Source organism: Colletotrichum acutatum (genome assembly GCF_030867785.1).
Source record: "Colletotrichum acutatum strain CBS 112980 chromosome Unknown BDZ83scaffold_225, whole genome shotgun sequence".
Taxonomy (NCBI): Eukaryota; Fungi; Ascomycota; class Sordariomycetes; order Glomerellales; family Glomerellaceae; genus Colletotrichum; species Colletotrichum acutatum.
In genome coordinates, this window is record NW_026849219.1 from 994 (window position 1) to 15,520 (window position 14,527).

Genomic DNA, 14,527 nt, shown 5'->3' on the forward strand with positions numbered 1-14,527 from the left:
TTTATAGTCACTTTAGCTTACTTCGCTGCATGAAGCAATCCTCATAAAAGCTACAGAAACCCTGATCTTCCGGCTTCTTCTCAAGCATTTAGGGTCTTCATTGTAGTGACCAGGACTCCTCTATAGGTTATGCCTTGGCTACAAATCAAGAAAAATCAATGACGGAAGTGACAATTTGACAGTCTGCAATCACAACACAGCGAGACAATGGTTAGCAAAGACAAAATTTTTAGCCGTGGTCGTTGTACGGAGTACGGAGCAGTCCACACTGTTGTGCCACCTCGAACTGAGCACAATGAATAATGAAGCGGGGGAGAGCAGGCCTAGCCAAGGGTACCCCGGACCCATCCGATCCGCCCCGGACACAGGACGGCCCCACAGCGGGATTCGGAATGGATGCCTCAGGCCGAAACATAGCGATTGGCTGAACCCCTCGGCGGGGCAAGACCCTTGGACTGGTGGTACATTGGAACTTTCGAAGCTTGGTCCAAAATCTCAGCCCACTGAACGCCACTCTCCTCCGACTTCTTCCTCCAACTACCAACGCCTCTATCACGATTGAAACATCGCAACAATGGCGAAATCGAAGGCCGCGAAGAAGCGCAAACAGAACGCCCAGGATGAGCTTCCGCGAAAAGCTCCCAAGACCGCAGCGACGACAGCCACGCCACCTGACAGCGACGACAATACCGCCTCAAACCTCGAGCCCAAGAGCCTCCAGACGGTAATATCGGATGAGGAACTCGACATCGCCATTGACACCTTGAACACCCTCGCCAAATACCCGAATCTTATCAAATCGAAGCAATGCCGAGATCTCCGCGTTGCCGTTTATGAGTTCCGTCAGAATTGCGCCAGTGGTGTCAACAATGCCCGTGTGTAGACCCCATATTATACGACGTTGCTATCTGCCAGGAACTGACAATTGGTTGCTTCAGCCGGCACAAATCTTGGACTTACAGCACGAATTACCGGCGCCCTCACCGACGAGAAATACGATGATGCCAGAATACTGCTATCTGAAATGAGAATCCGCGGCCAGGAGCCGAAGCTAGGAGCACTGTGTCGCTGGGTGCGCGACCTAGACGTCATTAGCGGCCTATCCACATTGCCTGAAGGAGAGGGAGACGGTGTTACCATGCAGAGAACCGAAAGGGACAAGCAGCGACTCTTAGTTCTTGATGCCGTCTTGCGAGCTTGTGGCCACTCAGACAGCAATCCCAAGGCCATGCCTTTGCCACTCTCTTCTACACCTGGAATCGCCCTGCAGGACACCTGGGATCTTCGTCCCACCACGCCATCCCTTCAGGTATACGACTCTGTACTTGACAAGACAATTTTTGAATCAGCGCCGGCGAATTTGGCAGCGTCTCTTCGCGTCATTGAACGAACCCCCGGCCCGCTGCGGAAGCCGCCCAACCACCACGACGCACTCCTTTACACAACCGCGCCGAACACGATACCCCTTGTCGACGAACGGCCACAAGTAACAGCACACGCACACCCTGTCGTGCCAGGGCTCAGCCTCCTAAAAGATGTTCTCTCCGTAGATGAATGCAAAGCAATCATAACCGCCGGCGAGACCGTCAGCTTCCTCCCCGATGCCCCTCTTCGCGAGGATGGAGACATTAGCATTCTCGCTCACAACTTCTACTGGGTCGTTGATACAACCTTCCACGATGCGCTTTGGTCTAGAGTTTCGTCCTTCGTTCCCCAGTCGGTCGACGGACGAATGGTACGCGGCCTTAACCGACGGTTCCGCGTATACCGCTACGTCCCCGGAGCTGAGTACCGCGCGCATATCGACGGTGCCTGGCCGCCTTCTGGTATTCTGCCAGACGACACATATGTCTACGATGCATCGCCCGAAGACAAGAAGCAGAGCTCCCTGTTCACGTTCCTCATCTACTTGAACGACGAATTTGAGGGTGGCGAAACGACTTACTTCCTTCCAGCGGCGCGGGAAGGCACGCTGAATGCGTACCCGGTGCGACCGGTCATGGGCGGAGTCGCCGTCTTCCCGCATGGAGATGCAAAGGGTGCACCTCTTCACGAGGGTACTGGTGTGAGAAAGGGCGCCAAGTACGTGATTAGGACGGAAGTCGAGTACGACGTTAAGCCAACGGAGGAGGCATGATCAAGTACACATCCATCCGAATGATAGCTGATTTCACATGGCATTTGGAAGTTCGGATGTGGGCTCTCGACCGACATATTTTGAGCAAGTCTGAGACTTTGCGATCAAATCAATACCAAAAGTCGGTCGTGGGCTTGAGCCTATGTCTCGTGGTGAATTGACTACGATTCTCTACTAAGCCGCTGTGACATTAGTACTTAAAGTACCGTGAGTCCAACCAGGATGCTACTCAACTCCGTATGGCTGGCTCAAGGGCGTCTGTGGGGCTGGCGTGCACCATATCAGCGGCATCGAAGTTGAGCTTCCACTTTCGCATCAACAAGCAGAAACCTGGAGATGCCTTCTGGCATTGTTGCCAAGTGCCTAGCTAGGAGCTTCCCGATGCCGCACAGCTGTCACGTCTGGTAGACCCAGAACCAGGATGCAGGGCCACGTTCACTGCCTGGGCTATTGCAGACAGCCTGTTCAACCTCAGCCTCTGAGCTAGCCGGGAGATTGGCAAGGCCTCGACAACCGCTAGACACGGCAACAGCCTGTCCTAATCGCTCTTCCCCGCAGACAGTCCGACGAGCAGGCGTTAAAGAGGTGATGGTCAAAGGGCATAAGATCAGACACTTAGATCGGCCTGACTTCTACGCTTAGGGCCAGCCTGGTCGCGGTCTGGTATGGACGCGGCCGGGTACAGAGGACAGGCGCAAAGGATGCACATGGCCAAGAGACGGGATTTGAAGATACTAAGGCTTGTCTATAGATACACTTCGATTAGATACTTAGTCGAGGTCTTAAGCAATCCACCGAACACATATCCCGCTTACTCGATCAGCTCCCAGTCTCCTGGGCCTTGAGAGTTTCTCCATCACTTTGTGAATTCGAACCAAATTCAGCTGTAGCCGGCACGAGGCTTTAGCAAGACAAGTTTCCGTCGTTGTTGGTCAAGCAGGTATCTACAGAAGTGTAAGTTTCGAAGGTATCTAGCTGATTATGACACAATGCATGTACGTACCAAGGTTCAAAGAAGAAGGCTGCTTAGCTCCAGTAGAGTCGGTGCAACGGCAGTTCAAAATCTTCTTGTCACTGCCGAGACCGCAGTCACAAAACTTGAAGGATGGGCTGGTGAGAGATATGTCAGTATAGGGGTGATTACTCAATTATCCTGATCTTTTAAAAAAGACTTTACCTCTTAGGACGGCACTATGCATGGTTGAGGAGTTAGTCAATCGAACTCTGAATTTTCTGAGGACCTAGTATGCAAGGAGGAGTAGACATACGACAACCTTGCCCCCGATGTTGGCAAGGCACTTTGACAAGTCGATGGGGGCGTCCTCGAAGTAGGGATCAACAAAGTTGTTCTTGCACTTCGCGTTGAACGTGGTGCCCGAGTAGGTCATGTCGCTGCATGTCGACGCGAAACCACTCGCGGCGACGAGTTGAACAGCAGAGGCTGTAAGGATGGCGAGGACAGTAGACGCATGCATGATGAATGAGTGTTGAGGTAATGTAAATGAGTGATGTTCAAGAAGTGAAAGACGACGAAGAGTAATTAGGATGTGAATGTTATCTTCAGTCTCTTAACAATGAGATAGGTGCATCAGATCTTACTTATATGACATGAAAACTGGCGGTGATCAGACCAACTGGACCATTGCGGAATACGAGTATTCGGTGTCGAAGCTTTGTGACACTAATGTCAAGAACCAAGTAATCGAGTCATGGTAGTCAATTGACGAAAACTCTATTTCCTCAATCTTAACTTGAAACCATGGTCATTCATTTACTCACAAAATAGTCGCAAATTTGTGTTATGAGTGATGGTCAAACAAATACAATACAACATCGTTCTTTGAATCCCAGGGCCAGTTGCATCTGTTGATATCATCTCGCAATCCAGAGAGTGGTGATCCCTCGAGGCGTCTTTGCGTCAAGAAAGTTCACGTATTCCTTCATATTCTACTGAAGTTCTTACCAGAACGGCGCTGCAGATTATTGTTGTAGTATATCAAGCGTTGATTGCTGCCCTCGATTAACGGCGTCGTTCTTGCGACAGTTATGTAGACGATAAATACTAAGGCAGACCTGGTGGTATATCCGTGCATCCGCGTACAGAGCGGGCGTATATGAGTGCGCCGGAGGGAACCATCTAGCTCGCCGAAAAGTTGCCGTGATGAGATTGAACCGGATGGTATTTCTGAAGCTTATTTAGACCCCAAATATTTAGGCCACATGGTATTTGGCATTGATCGACAACTCTAGAGGCGACTGACCCTGTTAATCTAATTATCTTTTAGTGCTATGAATGAACGGATTACTCCGTACGAAGTAACTATCTGAAACCGAATGCGAGCAGTACAGCTGGCATATTCAGCACAGACAAAGCTGCCATTCTGTTACGTGCTTTCTCACATGGCGCTCGCTCTCGCCGAGTATATATATTCGACCGCCGTCCTTTGCTCTCTTCCATACACTAGATGCCATCTTGTACTGGGCTTGGAAGCCCCTGGCGAAATGCCGGACGTGCAATACCATCACTCGTTCAGCGACCACAACGGAAACAGCGAATGAGTCAACCCAAGACCGACACATCGTGCCAACAATTTATGTCAATTCTGTCTATCAATGATTGCGTTGAACGAATTCCAGTTATCAAGCAAACCTCGACACATTTTTTTTCTTTTTTCTTTTTTCGAATCTGCGGCCCCAGAAAATCAAACACTAACCAACAATGACCTTGGTGACGCCTTCACGCCGGGAATGTCGGGTCCCGGGAGGCAGAAGGGGGTCCTCCAGCCGCCACAAGACCGAAAGCCGGTGCGGGCCGGCAAGGACGGCACATCGGCGCCGCATGCACGTGGTGGGCAACACGGCCTTGGATTGGCCGCAGCGAAAAAGGCCGCCCAACGGCGACACGCAGAGAATTTACTATGATACACCCTAGTGCTTGTGAATTGAACAAAAATGTCTGTACGGAGTAACCCGACCACGTGCTCTCATGCAGATGCTTGAGCCGCGTAATTTGGTACAGTTTCCCTCGAATGACGGCAGTTCGGCGACCGATCTGCTGTCCAAGGCCCAATGAATCGAAGGTAGTCTTGAGTCGTTGCAATCTCGGATTGACTGTCCACTTCTTCGGCTATTTTTGTGCGAACTATGAGTTCACGTCGTATGTTTTGCGAAACAGTCAGCTTAGTCTGGGTTGCTAGCACTTGGAAAGATGCAGCACGTGTTAAAAGTTGTCAACGTATTCGCTCATAGGTTTTCATGTGTCGGCAAACAGTGCTGGAGGCAGACCATAACTGCACTAACAATTTCTCCAAAGTACCTAAGCTCAGCAGCAACAACAAGGTCGCATGGGAAAAGCCTTGGCAGCAGGCGGGAGAGCGCCAAGTGAAGTGAGCCTCCTAGGGCTGCCGAGAAGCGCTAGACCGCTTGGAAAAAGCTTAGCGATGCATCTTTTTCTTATCGAATCACAGCTGTCTATTGTGGGAAATAAGACACGCGACCACCATCTCTCTCTGGCTTGCGGTGCTTCTTCTCATCGCAGCGTCATCTGTGCCACCTGTTCATCAACCTGTGGAAAGCGGGAGACGAGTCGAGAAAGCACATGAACTACTGCAGCTCTGCACGAACCAACAGGTCGCCTAGCGGCTGGGTAACATCGGGTTCTCACACACTCTCTCCACTTCTCTCTCCCCGTGCTTTGGTGCTTCAGAATTCATCCCCGTGCTCCCCCAGGTGAGCGGCGTCCGGTGTGTTGCCCATGCCCAGGCCGAAAAGACCCAATGGGTGTATGTGCTCCGTAGGGAATCGCCAAACTCCTCCCCCTCTTGCCGCATAACCGTGTCTTATCAGCATACAACCCGGTATTTGCCCGCAACTGTTATCCGGTGTGGGTTCGTTCTCCCTCGAAAGACAACCAACAGACCACTCGCCTGCCTTCAAAGAATCGCTCTGGGAGCCGTAGGTGACTCGTGAGAGAGGGGAGAGGGACCCATAGAATCCTTTCGATTATGTTGCATCGGGGCTGGCTGCCCATTATTGGGTGAACCCGGGTCCCGTCCGCCGGGGAACAAGGTAGGGTGGGACGGGACACCCGAGGCATTCCCAAGGTTTATCTCGCTCTTTTTTGTCTGTCACAAACACTTACTCACCACAGAAGGAAAGCAACCAACAGCAGAGCTGCTTCCGAGGGCGTGTGGTAAGTGGGGGGGTAGAAGAGACACCGTAATTGAAGCAACATGAGAGAAGAGAGGCCCCTCTGGTTGGCAGATTGTGCTGTGGCTGGCCCGACGGGCTTGTGATCGTCCGAATAAATACCATGTTGATTTCCCCTTGCGCTTCTTGACTCGTCGCGCCTATTCTTTTTAACCTTTGCGCGCCGCTTCGCACAACCGCTCACTTATCCCCCCTCACGCACACACACAATCTTGTCTGTGCCGTCATCTTTTCGATTGTTCGCTTCGTTCTGTCGCAGTGTCGCAGTGTCGCAGTGTCGTAAGGGTCTTTCTCCCTTCGACACGCTGAGCGCAGCTTTGATCACTTACACGAGAAAAAGAGCCGCAACAATGCTCAACTTCCGAAGAAAGAAGTCGGCAGAGTCCGAGGCAACGGCGCAAGAGGCCGTCGCCGTCGACGATGCGCCCCGCCAACCGTTCCGGAAGGCCATTGTGCCCGTCATTGCCTGCGGCGCCGGTCTTTTCTCCGACGGCTACATCAATAACGTGAGCGCAACCGCATTCTGCATGCCATCTTGTAGAAACGATTATTGACGCGGGACATAGGTCATCGGATCCGTCACCACGATCCTCGCGCTGCAGTACGGCGACCTCTACAAGAACTCCAACGCCAAGAAGTACGTCGGCGACATCGCATTTGCCGGCACCGTCGTTGGACAGCTCGCATTCGGCTGGCTGGCTGACCACTGGTCGCGAACCAACTCGCTGCTCGTTTCGACCGTCATCCTACTCGTCTTCACTGCGCTCGCCGCCGGATCCTATTACAAGGGTGACGATATTGGCATGTTCAACATCCTGGCCGCATGGCGATTCTTTGTAGGTCTGAACCAGCCTGGCGCTTCTTGCTTCGTTGCCAAATTCGGCTCAAAGTGCTTGGGAAAAGCGCACGCGCTCGAAAGGAAGCCCAATTGTTAACGTCATCGCGATGACTTTTAGGTCGGCATCGGCATTGGAGGAGAGTACCCCGCGGGTAGCGTCGGCGCAGCAGAGTCCACCGGCGAGCTAAAGTCGGGCTCGAGAAACTTGTGGTTCATCATGTTCACGAACACCATGATTGATTGGGTATGTATCTCGCCATCTTCTTACTGTCTTACTGTCAATTGCATGTTTGCTAACATTGTGAACTAGGGTTTCGTTATTGGCGGTTTGTTCTTCAGCCTTTTGATCTTTGTGTCTTCGATACTGACACTAGAGCATAGCATTTGTGCCATACGTTGTCGCAGCCGCTTGCCACAATGGTCACTACAGCACCATCTGGCGTACCAGCTTGGGCATCGGTGTCGTATTCCCCATGTTCCTCTTCGCCCTCCGTCTCTTCGTCAAGGAGCCCGAAGCGTCGACCAAGAACTCCATGCGCTACGCAAAGACGCCCTACCTTCTCTCACTCAAGTTCTACGGATGGCGCCTTTTCGTCGTCAGCTTGATCTGGTTCATCTATGATGTAAGTCACGCTGAAGCGGTACTCTTTGTGGATGAACTACACTAATGTCCGACATCAGTTCTCCGCCTACTCGTTCGGAATCTACTCCTCAACAATCTTGAGCAACTTGTACGGAGAGACGGCCCCGCTCACCACCGTATTCGGCTGGAACACCGTCATCAACCTGTTCTACATCCCCGGCACTATGCTTGGTGCCCCGGCCTCCGACTGGCTTGGTCCGCGCTACGCTCTCGCCCTCGGCGTCTTCCTGCAGGCTGTCGTCGGCTTCATCATGGCCGGCGACTACTTCAACCTGTCGCAGCCCGGCATGGTTGGTGGCTTTGTCGTCGTTTATGGCATCTTCTTAGCGCTCGGCGAGTTCGGCCCCGGTAACAACATCGGCCTGCTTGCTGCAAAGACTTGCGCGACGGGCATTCGTGGCAAGTACTACGGTGTCGCCGCGGCTATTGGCAAGATTGGCGCTTTCGTCGGTACATGGGGTAGGTTTCAGATGGCTGATGAAAGTAAAACTCATGAGAGACTCTCAGGCTAACATGTTCAACTTAGTCTTCCCGTACATCCAAGCAGCCGGTGGTGACAACGCCGTCGCCTCCGCTCAGTACCCCTTCTGGGTATCTTCTTCGCTTTGCGTCCTGTCCGCCGCCCTTGCGATCTTCTGCCTGCCTCACATCGGCCAGGACACGATTGCGCTCGAGGATGCGCGCTACCGCGCTTACTTGGAAGCAAACGGCTACGATACCCGCCAGCTCGGCATGAAGAGGGGCGAGAGCTTCGAGAACACCGATGCTGAGATTCCTGCCGAGGGTCTGGCTGAGACTACCAAGGGCGAGAAGGTGACGGCTTAGAGGCACTCGAACTTGAACTCCATTGCTGTCAACCAAGAGAGTTACATGTGAAACTTGCCATTACACGATGGCTGGCGAGTGTTGATATTTCTGTGATGAGTGTATGTAGAGATATGTGGGATGGGACAAGATCTGAAGAGCCGCGATGATACCACTTGCGAATTAAACCTGTCCATAATATCTATTGAATAATGTCAATCCTATCGCCTGAACTTCTCTGCTGCCCAGGAAGCGGCCTTCTCCAGTGTACTAGGATACTTGCTCCCGTCATCTTCCAGCCTGTTTGTAACGAGATCCATCGCGTGAAGCTCTACCCGCCGTGTCTTGGCATAGATTTTGTAGCTCAAAATGTTGACAAGATAGATGGCAACGCCAATGTACGAGGTCATGAAAGTAGACACAGTGAACTTTGGGATGAAGGCATTGTAACCTGTTATGGGTGTCAGAAAGATCGCCCAAGTAGCCTTCATGTAAGCAATTAGGATGACGTAGACTTACCATTGAAAAGGACAACCAGTATGGTCACAATGAGAGCAAAGTATGAGCCATACGGCTGCAACGGCCCACGATACGGCATCAAGCTCCTCGGGATACCCTGCGTTTTCATGCCTCTAGTGAAGCAGATGTAACTGGTCAAGACACTCACCCAGTTGAGGGTGCCAAACACCGTGACCAGACTGACGAGATACCCAAATACTTGGGAGGAACTCTTTGCGGCGTTCATGTAAGCAAGCGCCGCAAACACACTCGTAGCCGCGACCCCGTAAAGCGGCACCCCCTTTCCAGACGTCCGCATAAACAACCCCGGCGCCTGACCATCCCGCGCCAGGCCAAAGAGCGTACGAGACCCGATATAGATATCCGAGTTGGCAGCGCTCAGGACAAAGACAAGCAGGCAGCCGTTGACGACGTGCGGAAATACCGGGATCTTGGCGATTTGCACCGCAACAACAAACGGACTCGCCGCGGCCCCGGTACTCTTCTTCGTCCCGCCGATAAGCATGTCATTGGTATACGGCACCGACATCCCCAGCACCAGCGCGCCCAAGACGTAAAAGAAGACGATGCGCCATAGCGTCTGGCGTACGGCCTTGCGGATCGTCCGGCGCGGGTTCGGCGCCTCACCAAAGGCGACTCCAACGACTTCGGTGCCGGTGTAAGCGAAGCAGGCCTGGACTGTTGCAGCCCAGAAGCCGAGGAAGCGGCCTGTTGGTCCCTCGACGAGGTAGGAGCCGAAGGCGCCAGGGTTGTGCCAGTATTCGAAGCCGATTGTTTCGTGGGAAGGTTGTCCGCCCATGGAGATTACGAAGCAGGTTAGGATGAGGGTAACGATGACGAGGAGCTTTACGGCGGACATCCAGAATTCTGCTTCGCCGAAGAAGGAGACGTGTAAGATCTGGTGGTTTGTTAGCATACGAATCGATAATTGTTGCCTGGTTGTTTGATTCACATTGACAGCAATAATGGCTATGGTGAAAGTTGTCACGAAAATGGCGACGTTGAGGTCTGGTCTCCAATATTGTATGATGATGCCGGCTGCCGTGAGATTGTTGGGGAGGACGATAGCGTATTTCAAGAAATAGTTCCACCCCGTGGCATACCTGTTTTCCACGTGTAAGTCACCCCGTTCAAGAACAGAAGTTCATGTTAGCAGTATGGTCCTAGTCTTACCCCAAAGCCGGATCAACAAAACGTGTAGCGTATCCCGCAAACCCCTTGTCCGAAGGCAGCACTGTCGCCATCTCCCCCACGGCCGTCATGATGAAGAAGACGACCGCGCCGATGAGGGTATACGCGATCAGTAGGCTCGCGGGACCGCCCCTGACGAGACCCGTGCCCGAGCCGATGATGAGCCCGGTTCCGATAGCGCCGGCGACAGCGATCATGGAGACGTGGCGTTCCTTGAACTCCCGTTTGAGTTGTTGTTGTTCGCCTGTCGTCTCTGTGGAAGTCCCCTCGACGTTGGAGGTAGACGGCTCCATGTCAGAGGGCTCTGCTCCTGTGCCGACGACATCGTCGGCGGTTTTGCCATATTTGCTGCTTAGACTGTCGCCGCTCATTGTATAATAAGGCGTGCAATCTAACCGCAAGGATCCGACGTATCAAGCGTTGCGACTTCTCAATTATAAGCAGTTGAAGCAGTTGGAAAGATGTTCATGAACGACAATGATACCCAATAGTCGGTTTTCGTCGCCGGGCTACAGTTCTTTATAGCTTGCGTGCCAGTGAGATAAGGAAAGAGACTAGATGCAATCCCTTTCCGGACTTATCTCGCAATACATCTTCTCGGCGTAGCGATGGTCAAGGTCAAGAAGAGTATGGAAGTCGTTTCCCGTACGGATTGTCCAGAGTTGTCTAATCTGGAACCTGGGGAACCGATAAGGACTAATACAATGTCTCGATAATAATTTACAGACTAAGGTCGTTGGTGTGGAGCGAGATTGCACCAACATGCGGGGAAAGGGGCCTCTTATCAACCCGCGACCCGCAAATGGAGGTCAAAGTCCGCGCTGTCAAATTGACGATCGTGGATCCTTGGGGTGACCCTGTAACGACATCAGATGATTCGACATCGGCTCAATACATAGGTCACAAAGATGACATATTCAACGCTGGTCATAGTCTATTTTTCCAGGAAAGAGAAGTTTCGGGGCTGAACTTACGGCTCGGCGGAATATACTGTCAGGATTGCCCCGCTCACTTGGCGCTCCAAGATCCTGATCATTCGCCAGGTACTAAAGACGGACTTCCACCTCCATGAGCTGGCGTTACCATTGATACGTCAATATTCTCATACGCGTCTAGTTCCATGGAGTCATATCGGGTCATCGACGAATCGCCGAAAAATAACTCTGGATGTTGGCGCCGATATAGGAACATGAAGAGACGATAAAAGCTGGCAGGGTCAGGACGGAGAGCCGAGTCTATCTCTGTACCTCGATCTCATCAAACTTATCTCTTCCCCTATATAACCCACTCAGACTCATCATGTCGCCTAGTGCTGTTCAAGAACATGTGGACGATGTCTCAACCTCGATCAAATCATCCCCTCAACCTCCCTCGGAAGCCGACTTCTCCACCTTCCGGTCTCTAGTCCCTCTTCTGGCCGACAAGAGCCTCACCTACCTCAATGCCTCCTACCAACCCCCCTCAAACCTGATCATCCACGGTGCCATCGCCAAGTTCACCTCCGATGCCCTCTACAACCCTCATCCAAAGCCCCAATGGCAAAATGCCGTCCAAAAGACTCGTGCTCTAGTCGGCCGCTACATCAACGCCGACCCAAGCTCTCTAGCTTTCACCCGTGACACAACGGAGGCACTAGGATGCTTCATACGAAGCCTGAAGTTCGAGCCCGGTGACAACGTCGTCGTCCTAGACACAGAGCACCCAAACCACGTCTACGGATGGATGGCCTTGCACAAAGCCGGTCTCGAGATCCGACAGGTGCCGACCATCTCCATCGCGGAAGAGACCGGGCATGTCACTGCAGCTAACGCCGCAACCTTTGCACCCTATGTCGATGAGCGCACCAGGGCCATTGGCCTCAGCTCCATCATGTTTCACAGCGGCCAGTGGAACGACGTGGCCGACATCTGCGCAACATACAGACCACGCGGCATTCACGTCCTCGCAGACCTCACACAGCAGGTCGGCTTCGCAGAAGTGGACGTCCAAGCTCTGGGGGTTTCTGCAGCGGCCTTTAGTCTGCACAAGGGATTGAACTGCCCGACGGGCTTCGCAGTGCTCTACGTCAATCCTGAGTTCATCGCCGAGACTGACCCTACTCCGCCCATCGTCGGCTACGGGGCCGTCAGCAATGTGCGAGCCGATCTGTTGGTTCCTTCAGAAGAGGTGGTATATCACCCCTCGGCTCGCCGGTATGAGCATCTGAACTTGAGCTTGATCAGCGCCGCGGCTGCAAAGGCGTTTTTGACGGTTTATCTGGATTCCATGGGCCCCGGGCGTGTGCAGGAGCACCTCTACCGACTTGGCGATGTGTTGAGAGAAAAGTGCCGTAGTCTTGGAGTGAGAGTAGTCGGCCCTTTGGCCCGCAAGGATCACGCGCCTCATTTGTACATTTTGGATTTGCACGACCCGAGATGGATGGATCTCTTGAAGGAGAGTGGTGTTCTTGTTACGCCCTATCGTCTGGGCATCAGAGTTTCTTTTGGTTTCTACAACAACACCTCAGATGTCGAGAAGCTTGCTGGCGTCCTAAAGGCAGGATTAGAGGCGGGCCTTCCTTTGCCCTGAGGGATTTCAGAGATAGAGGATGTAGTTCATGGCTCGTAATAGAATGATGACACTCCATACTGTTGAAACTCACTCGAATTCGTTATGTCTAGAATCGTCAAAGCCCCTTGCCAATGGTCTTGAGACTTGAAAGGCAGTCAGTGCAGTCTTCTGCCCCTCGACCGAAATGCTCAAATTGTAGAGGACTATTTCCTGAGGTCTGGCATGGCTTTAGACCGTATTCTTTTTCTCCACATAAATAAAGTGGATGGTGAAAAGCTGCAACAGCATCTCACATCTTACCTCGTGTCAATCTATCTCTCGCCTGGTGGGCCAACGTCCAGGCAGATGAACATTCGTCCAAAACATGCAACAAGTACTGAGCTTCTTCCGGCGTGCCGAATAACGACAGCGCCCTCACCGCTTGCATGACTCCGTAGATCATCATCAGAGGGCTATGCCCAAGCCCGTACTGGCTGCGGTATTTCCGCACGATGTGTGCAATGTCTTCCGCAGACGACAAGCAGTCCTTGCGGGCGTTGTCCTTCAGAGCTGCGACGTTATGAGACACCGCTTGCTCGAAGTTTAGCGCAATGCGGACGCTATGAAAGAGCAGACTGACGGGGAACAGGATTTCAGCACCATCTTTCACGATAAATCGGCAGAAGGGGGAGTGGAAAGGGAATCGAACTAACTGAAGTGCTGCCACGCTTGGGATCAGCAGGGTGCTTGGTGGTTCCCATCTGTTCCATTTCGCACAGTCTGGCAATGCTTCATACCAGCTGCACAGCTCAAAATTGAGGCTATCAATACACGACTGGCGACCGATGCCCTCCAGACTGCTCTTGGTAGAGAACAACTTTGAGAGCATCTTCTCGATAACCTTGGAAAGCCGGATCTGCTCCTTGAAACATGGGATGAGGGGGTTGACAGCGCCAAAGCCTCCGTCATAATCTGAAAACCCGGCAGGGAGCCAAGGCTTCATCTCTGGAAAGTCTCTGATCGGTTGTCAATACATGGTGAGGTAGAATTTCCGATGGGTACATCTTGAACTTACGGAAGCCTGTTGGTGGTTTCAACTTCTGCGTCATCATAAAACAGATAGACTGATCGACCAAGGATCAGACTGATCAATTTATCGGAAGTGTAGCATCCCCAAAAGATGCGTCTGCGGATCTCCAAGTCTTCCTCCGTAGCTAGTGACGCATCGTGGGATACCCAATGTTTCGGGTCCCTTTGAAAACCCATGTCTTGTGCCATGCGAAACGCGATTCCTAAACGCACCCATATTCAACATCACGTATCAACGAACTGGGCGTCATCAGCAAGGACTTACCCGAGAAGCCCCATCCCTTTGAGAGATTTCCTCTTCCAATCTCGTAAAATGCCAGGCAGAGGAAGCCCTGTACAGTAACGATGGAAGGTTTCGTGAAGCCGGAGACAATGAGTATGCTCTCAGCAGCGGAGAAGAACTGCTCACTCGCATCTCGGTGGCGCTTCTCTGGTGACATGAGTGTACCCAGGGCACAGATAGACAGGAGCAAAGCCGATGACCAATACTTGCCGTGAACCCGGTCAACAAAGTGGTCCCTCAAGAAGGCTTCTCGGTAAATGAACATGAAGTGCGGGTACTGCCATT

General features: G+C 52.4%; 6 protein-coding genes across 6 annotated transcripts; 3 read left to right on the top strand and 3 right to left on the bottom strand.

The window, feature by feature from the left end:
• Positions 1–574: 574 nt before the first annotated feature.
• BDZ83DRAFT_593738 (prolyl 4-hydroxylase) lies at positions 575–2,137 on the top strand (the record flags this gene model as incomplete). Its single annotated transcript, XM_060506660.1, has 2 exons — positions 575–860; positions 939–2,137. 2 exons carry the CDS (start codon positions 575–577, stop codon positions 2,135–2,137), a joined length of 1,485 nt encoding a protein of 494 aa, XP_060357833.1.
• Positions 2,138–3,011: 874 nt separating this feature from the next.
• BDZ83DRAFT_191243 (uncharacterized protein) lies at positions 3,012–3,892 on the bottom strand. Its single transcript, XM_060501596.1, has 4 exons — positions 3,406–3,892; positions 3,315–3,328; positions 3,141–3,247; positions 3,012–3,081 (listed from the first exon to the last, which is right to left on the bottom strand). Exons 1-4 carry the CDS (start codon positions 3,610–3,612, stop codon positions 3,041–3,043), a joined length of 369 nt encoding a protein of 122 aa, XP_060357834.1. The 5' UTR covers positions 3,613–3,892; the 3' UTR covers positions 3,012–3,040.
• Positions 3,893–6,696: 2,804 nt separating this feature from the next.
• BDZ83DRAFT_758394 (major facilitator superfamily transporter) lies at positions 6,697–8,652 on the top strand (the record flags this gene model as incomplete). Its single annotated transcript, XM_060515026.1, has 7 exons — positions 6,697–6,852; positions 6,913–7,182; positions 7,303–7,428; positions 7,495–7,510; positions 7,566–7,807; positions 7,866–8,286; positions 8,354–8,652. The coding sequence occupies 7 exons, from the start codon at positions 6,697–6,699 to the stop codon at positions 8,650–8,652; spliced, it is 1,530 nt and encodes a 509-aa protein (XP_060357835.1).
• BDZ83DRAFT_770201 (amino acid permease/ SLC12A domain-containing protein) lies at positions 8,596–10,634 on the bottom strand (the record flags this gene model as incomplete). The annotated part of the gene is made up of 4 exons (XM_060515339.1): positions 8,596–9,082; positions 9,151–10,048; positions 10,103–10,253; positions 10,324–10,634. The coding sequence occupies 4 exons, from the start codon at positions 10,632–10,634 to the stop codon at positions 8,853–8,855; spliced, it is 1,590 nt and encodes a 529-aa protein (XP_060357836.1). The 3' UTR covers positions 8,596–8,852.
• A 775-nt stretch (positions 10,635–11,409) lies between these two features.
• On the top strand, positions 11,410–12,909 carry BDZ83DRAFT_724722 (pyridoxal phosphate-dependent transferase; the record flags this gene model as incomplete). The annotated part of the gene is made up of 2 exons (XM_060512689.1): positions 11,410–11,417; positions 11,652–12,909. 2 exons carry the CDS (start codon positions 11,410–11,412, stop codon positions 12,907–12,909), a joined length of 1,266 nt encoding a protein of 421 aa, XP_060357837.1.
• A 135-nt stretch (positions 12,910–13,044) lies between these two features.
• BDZ83DRAFT_191336 (uncharacterized protein) lies at positions 13,045–14,343 on the bottom strand. The gene is made up of 3 exons (XM_060501597.1): positions 13,946–14,343; positions 13,584–13,886; positions 13,045–13,505 (listed from the first exon to the last, which is right to left on the bottom strand). Exons 1-3 carry the CDS (start codon positions 14,146–14,148, stop codon positions 13,181–13,183), a joined length of 831 nt encoding a protein of 276 aa, XP_060357838.1. The 5' UTR covers positions 14,149–14,343; the 3' UTR covers positions 13,045–13,180.
• Positions 14,344–14,527: the final 184 nt, after the last annotated feature.

Bases quoted from the DNA above. Each gene is read 5' to 3' on its own strand.
- BDZ83DRAFT_191336 (XM_060501597.1), bottom strand. From the start codon at position 14,148: ATGGCACAAGACATGGGTTTTCAAAGGGACCCGAAACATTGGGTATCC. The intron at 13,887-13,945 runs GTAAGTTCAAGA...ACAACCGATCAG, and splicing joins GAAACCACCAACAGGCTTCC to AGACTTTCCAGAGATGAAGC. The intron at 13,506-13,583 runs GTTAGTTCGATT...GTTCCCCGTCAG, and splicing joins CCAAGCGTGGCAGCACTTCA to TCTGCTCTTTCATAGCGTCC.
- BDZ83DRAFT_191243 (XM_060501596.1), bottom strand. From the start codon at position 3,612: ATGCATGCGTCTACTGTCCTCGCCATCCTTACAGCCTCTGCTGTTCAA. The intron at 3,082-3,140 runs GTACGTACATGC...ACACTTCTGTAG, and splicing joins GCCTTCTTCTTTGAACCTTG to ATACCTGCTTGACCAACAAC.